Genomic DNA, 5,270 nt, shown 5'->3' with positions numbered 1-5,270 from the left:
GTCCCTCTACAGGTCTTTAACCGTCTGCCTTCACACTCAAACCAGCAGCGTTTCTAATGTGGGACCAAGTCACCGTCAAGTCATTCTCAAGCCATCAAGCTGCAAGTCCCAAGTCAGCTTGCAAACAGTTGGTGGTCATTATGATGATTCATGACTTGAGAGTGACTTGGTCCTACCTCTGCTCCCTGTTGACTTGTGGGCATGTCTCCAGACACAGAGGACAGTACTGTGGCATTCAGACTTGGATCTTCATTATCCTACAAACACTTTGATGTTGCACGTGTCCAGAATCTCCGTCCACCTGTTTTCTTTTTCCAAATGAATTTTTTGACACGTTGCACTTTTGAACTTTCTTCTTCGCACATTTGGGCCTTAACCTGCATCGTCTCAGTCCACCCAGCTGCAGACGGGTTCCTGCCAGGGCTGGGTGGACATGGAGTCCTGTCCAGGAGGACTCAAAGACCCTCATCCACTTCACACTGTGGAACGTGGGCTCTCAGTGACGTCCCAGACTCGTCCGTCAGATGTGTCTCTGGATGTGGTGAAAATGTTGGACTCAGAAAGACGTTCATGTCTCTGGGTCCTTGCCCCTTGAGATCCAGAGACATCTGGGAACATTTTATGGAGTCATAAGGTCAAAGGTCAGAGGTGTTTGGTGATGCTGATGTTAATAACTGTAGACCCCCCCAACCCCGCCCCCCCCCTCCCAAAAAAAATACATAAAGTAGGTAAAGTGTAAAAATATAAACTAAGACTGAGACAGAAAACACTTTATTTCATCTGCTGATTAGAAGACAGTTATAGGGACGGACCAGTTAGCTGTCTGGGTGGTTGCCATCCAGGTCCTAAGGCAGTTCTGCGGTGTGGTGGCTTCGATCTTCCTGTCTGAGGTCAGGGTTCTGCCAGAACCAGCAGAACCCTGACCTCAGACAGGAAGAGATGTTGTGGTTCCTGTTTTCAGTCTGAACTGTCCTCAGTCTTGGTCCCCCTCAGTTTCTTTTTATACTTCTCTTTCTGTCCCATCTTCTTTCTCTTCACCCCGTCCTCCATCTCCTCCACTCGTTTCATGCTTTCCCACACCTCGTCCTCGTCCTCCTCCTCCTCCTTCACCTCTGGAACCGCCTCCTCCACAGCGTCTCCTCCTCCAGCCTCCAGGTCTCGGCTGGCGAGGAGGAGACAGTTCAGGCAGGACTTGAGGTAGACTTTGTGCTGCACCTTACGATCCTCCAGACTGTGGATGTGCAGGAAACGGTCCAGGCCGCAGGACGCCACCACAGGCTGCGACATGTGGCACTGCAGGTCCCGCACGCCGCCTGCCAGACCCTTCAGACAGCCACAGACCCGACCGTTCCTCAGGTCCAGCACGGCCACCTGGCCCTGGGTGTTCCCCACCACCACTGTGCTGCCACCGCCGGGCAGGGACAGAGCGGTGAGTGGGTACTCGCTGTACTCTGCCTCCAGGACGGGCCGGCGCTGTGGCGTGGACGGGTCATAGACGTGGACCTGATGGAGGACAGACACACACACCATAATGTTAGTACAGACGGAATCCGGTTCAGATGCAACTCCAGAAAACATTTTTCACTTTGGACACAAGAAGAGAAACTAAAGTGTTTCTTCACTCAGTGTGACTGGGTACTAAGAAACCTCAGAACCCCCGGTACTGACACCACCTCAGAACCATGTGTTTTCCTGTTATATGTTTTGGTCCATATTTCCTTTAATATTTGTCCTATTGTGCTAATTTTTTAAATGTGTTCCTCACCTAATTCTCTTGAAGAATCATCTTCACAGGGTTGCAGCAGTTTGCTTCCGTGTCAGGTCTGTCACCGGCGTGACAACATGCGGCCGTCCAGCTGTTTCACCACACAGATACAGTGTGTATTTGCTCTTGAATTCCAGATTTCAGTCATTATTTCTTTGAATTTAGTTGTGTTTGTGTTGTTGGGGCCTCAGTGTGGCCTTCAGCTGTTCAGAGGGTTTGGATCATATCACCCGGGAGTGACATAAAACCAAATTAGCAGCAGCAGGACTGGCATCTTGTCCGGACAAAGACTCTTGTCCATAAAAGACTCTAGAGTTTAATAGAAGTGACTAAGAACAGGGGAAGATAGTAATTTAGAGGGCTTTTTGCATCCTCGGCAAATAAGTCCCTCCAAAAGGGGGTTATGGGGGTCAGAAAAATTGTACCCCGCTATTTTCAGTCAACTGGACCCCTACCCAAGTCAAATCAGCAAAAAAATCAATTTTGGCACAAAAATCCTACGGGAGCCCTTTTTATGACATATTGCACCACACTAAAATTGACATAGTAAAACTTCAGGTAGACAATATAAAAGTGATAAAGACTTTACAACAAAAACCAGTGTCTTTCTGATAGTTAAGTGCATCATACAGTTTGTCATGTCAAAAGGACAGCGGAGGCCTGTTCTTAGCTCTTTCTGACAGGATGTTTAAGTCATGTTTACACCTTAAGGATACAGGAACATCACCTTAAACATCATTTTGTGACGCAGACTGGAGACGAGATCTAGAAGTGTGACAGTTTCACTTTGACGCTCTGTTTGTTGTGTGTATGATGAAAAAAATAAATCATCAAAACCGGACACATATTAAAGGAGTTATAACATCTTGAATGTTTATACAAGTAGTTTCACTTTTTGCCATCAGAGTCTGACGGACACGACACGTGTGACATTAACACACGTGGGCTGGAGGAACATTAACTACGGCGGCCAGTTAGTAAGACGTTGTGTCAGTCAGTTAAGATAAACTTAGTTAGTTGTGGACTCACCTGACGGTAACCGGTACAGGTCACCACCTTGTCGGTTCCCGGGATGAAGCCCAAGTCTCGGACCCACTGGCGCCGCCGCAGGTCCAGACAGTCGTCCCGCAGGTTCTTGGCGGTAAAAACGGCCGCATCCGGTCTGTCCAGGTCCCAGATCTTCAGGCCGGTGTCTTTGCCGCCGGTACCGACCCAGTTCCGGTGGACCGGGTTCTGCCGCATCCTGCAGACGTTCGTGCCTGCCTGAATCTCGGCCACGGGCTCGGTCCGGTCCTCGGTCCAGACCCGCAGCGCACCGGTCTCCACGCAGGTGACGGTGACGGCGGCGGGTCCGCGGCCCGCGGCCAGCCCGCTGAAGCAGCCTTCCTCCGGCCGGCCGTAGCGCCGCCTGCCGGTCAGGCGGCTCTTCTCCACGCTGAAGGTGCTGACGGTGCCGTCCACCGAACCCAGCAGCAGCTCGCTCTCCGCCGTATCCGCCCAGCACAGAACCCGGACCTCCTGGTCGCGGCTCAGGTGGGTCGAGCTGCAGAAGTTAAAGGCCTGCTTCCGGGACAGGCTGACCCCCTTCAGGATTCCGGTCTCAGAACCGAGCCACACGGAGCACTGCCGACCCCGCTCATCCATCTCCTCGCAAAGCGGACCCAGAACCGGACCCGGAGCCACCAACAGGCAAAACACGCGTTTTTTCTCTGCGTCGCACCCCAGTGACGTCTTCCTCCGTCCTCATGGGGGTGGAAAACCGTCTGGCGCATTACCGCCACCAAGCGGACGGGAGGTGATTTACACAAAATTACTAGCTGCTTTATGTAACGGTGCCCAAAAGGGGGCGCTGTGCAGTGGTAAAACCTCATTACCCCAAAAGACGAAAGACATTTTCTGCATTGATTTGGGGTCTGTAGGTCCCATTATATGGAAGCTATTGAAGAAAACATAGAAAACAATGGGATTTTCTTTGAAAAATTAAGATAAAATAGAAGATGCAAAAACAACTCAGCCACATGGGGTGTGCAGCCAGTACATTCTGAGTGCGCATCCCAAGCCCAGATAAATGAGGAGGGTTGTGTCCAGAGGAAGGCCATCCAGTGTAAAAAGCACCAAATTAAAGATGCAGATAAGAAATCAAATTTCCATACCGGATCGGTCGAGGTACAGGAAGAGCGGTAGACATATTGTGTGTGCAAGAGACACATAGAAATGCAGTCCATTTATCATTTACTATGATGTTTGCAGATGACATTGTGATCTGTAGTGAGAGTAAAGAGCAGGCTGAGTCTAGTCTGGAGAAGTGGAGATATGTTTTGGAGAGAAGGGGAATGAAAGTCAGACTGAGTCCCAGTGGAATAGTGCAGTTACAAGGAGTAGAAGTGGTGAAAGTAGATGAGTTTAAATATTTCAAAGTAATGGAGAGTGTGGTAGAGAGGTGAAGAAGAGAGTGCAGGCAGGGTGGAGTGGGTGGAGAAAGGTGGCAGGAGTGATTTGTGACCGAAGAATATCAGCAAGAGTGAAGGGGAAAGTTTACAAAACAGTAGTGAGACCAGATATGTTGGACAGCTGGTCTGCTTGAGGTTTCTTCCTCAAAAAGCAGTGGAGGTAGTTCTTCCTGACTTGTTGCCTGTGTGCTGGCTCAGGTTTGATGCAGCACCCATGTTGTGATTTGTGCTGCATAAAGTAAGTAAGTAAAGTTTATTTGTACAGCACCTTTCAAGATAAAATCACAAAGTGCTTTACAGGAATTTAAGAAACACAGAAATAAAAATACAGAAACTAAAAACAGCAATAACATAAACCGAGCTAAAAGCAAGTCTGTACAAATAGGTCTTGAGCTTCTCCTTATAAGTTACAACAGAGTTCATGGATTGTAGGTATCGTGGCAGTACAGTCCACAGTTTGGGTGCCACGACCTCAAATGTCTCATTTGGTCTTCAGCTTTGACCTTGGTACAACCAACAGGTTCTGATCCAAGGACCTCAGAGACCTGCTTGTCACATACAGGTGCGAGAGTCCACTGATGCAGAGGGGCATTTGACCGTGCAGAGCTCCAAACATCAGCACCAGTATTTTAAATTGCAGTCTGAACTGAATTGGGAGCCGATGCAAAGACGACAGAACGGGTGTTATGTGAGACCACTTAGAAGATACAGTAAGGAGCCTTGCAGATGGATTCTGGACCATTTGTAGGCGGTCCAGCGAAGAGGCTCGGGAACAGTGACTTACAGTAATGAAGACATGAAGACATAAAGACATCAAATCAAATCAGTTTTATTTATATAGCACCAAATCACAACAAACAGTTGCCCCAAGGCGCTTTATATTGTAAGTCAAAGCCATACAATAATTATGTAAAACCCCAACGGTCAAAACGACCCCCTGTGAGCAAGCACTTGGCTACAGTGGGAAGGAAAAACTCCCTTTTAACAGGAAGAAACCTCCAGCAGAACCAGGCTCAGGGAGGGGCAGTCTTCTGCTGGGACTGGTTGGGGCTGAG

The 5,270-nt window shown here is 49.0% G+C and overlaps 1 protein-coding gene across 1 annotated transcript; it reads right to left on the bottom strand.

The window, feature by feature from the left end:
• Nucleotides 1-755: 755 nt before the first annotated feature.
• Nucleotides 756-3,504, bottom strand: wdr74 (WD repeat domain 74). Its single transcript, XM_034165600.1, has 2 exons — nt 2,795-3,504; nt 756-1,503 (listed from the first exon to the last, which is right to left on the bottom strand). Exons 1-2 carry the CDS (start codon nt 3,407-3,409, stop codon nt 958-960), a joined length of 1,161 nt encoding a protein of 386 aa, XP_034021491.1. The 5' UTR covers nt 3,410-3,504; the 3' UTR covers nt 756-957.
• Nucleotides 3,505-5,270: the final 1,766 nt, after the last annotated feature.

Source organism: Thalassophryne amazonica, unplaced genomic scaffold, assembly GCF_902500255.1.
Source record: "Thalassophryne amazonica unplaced genomic scaffold, fThaAma1.1, whole genome shotgun sequence".
Taxonomy (NCBI): Eukaryota; Metazoa; Chordata; class Actinopteri; order Batrachoidiformes; family Batrachoididae; genus Thalassophryne; species Thalassophryne amazonica.
Note: the sequence above shows the minus strand (reverse complement) of the source record. Positions and strands in the feature narration are given on the sequence as shown.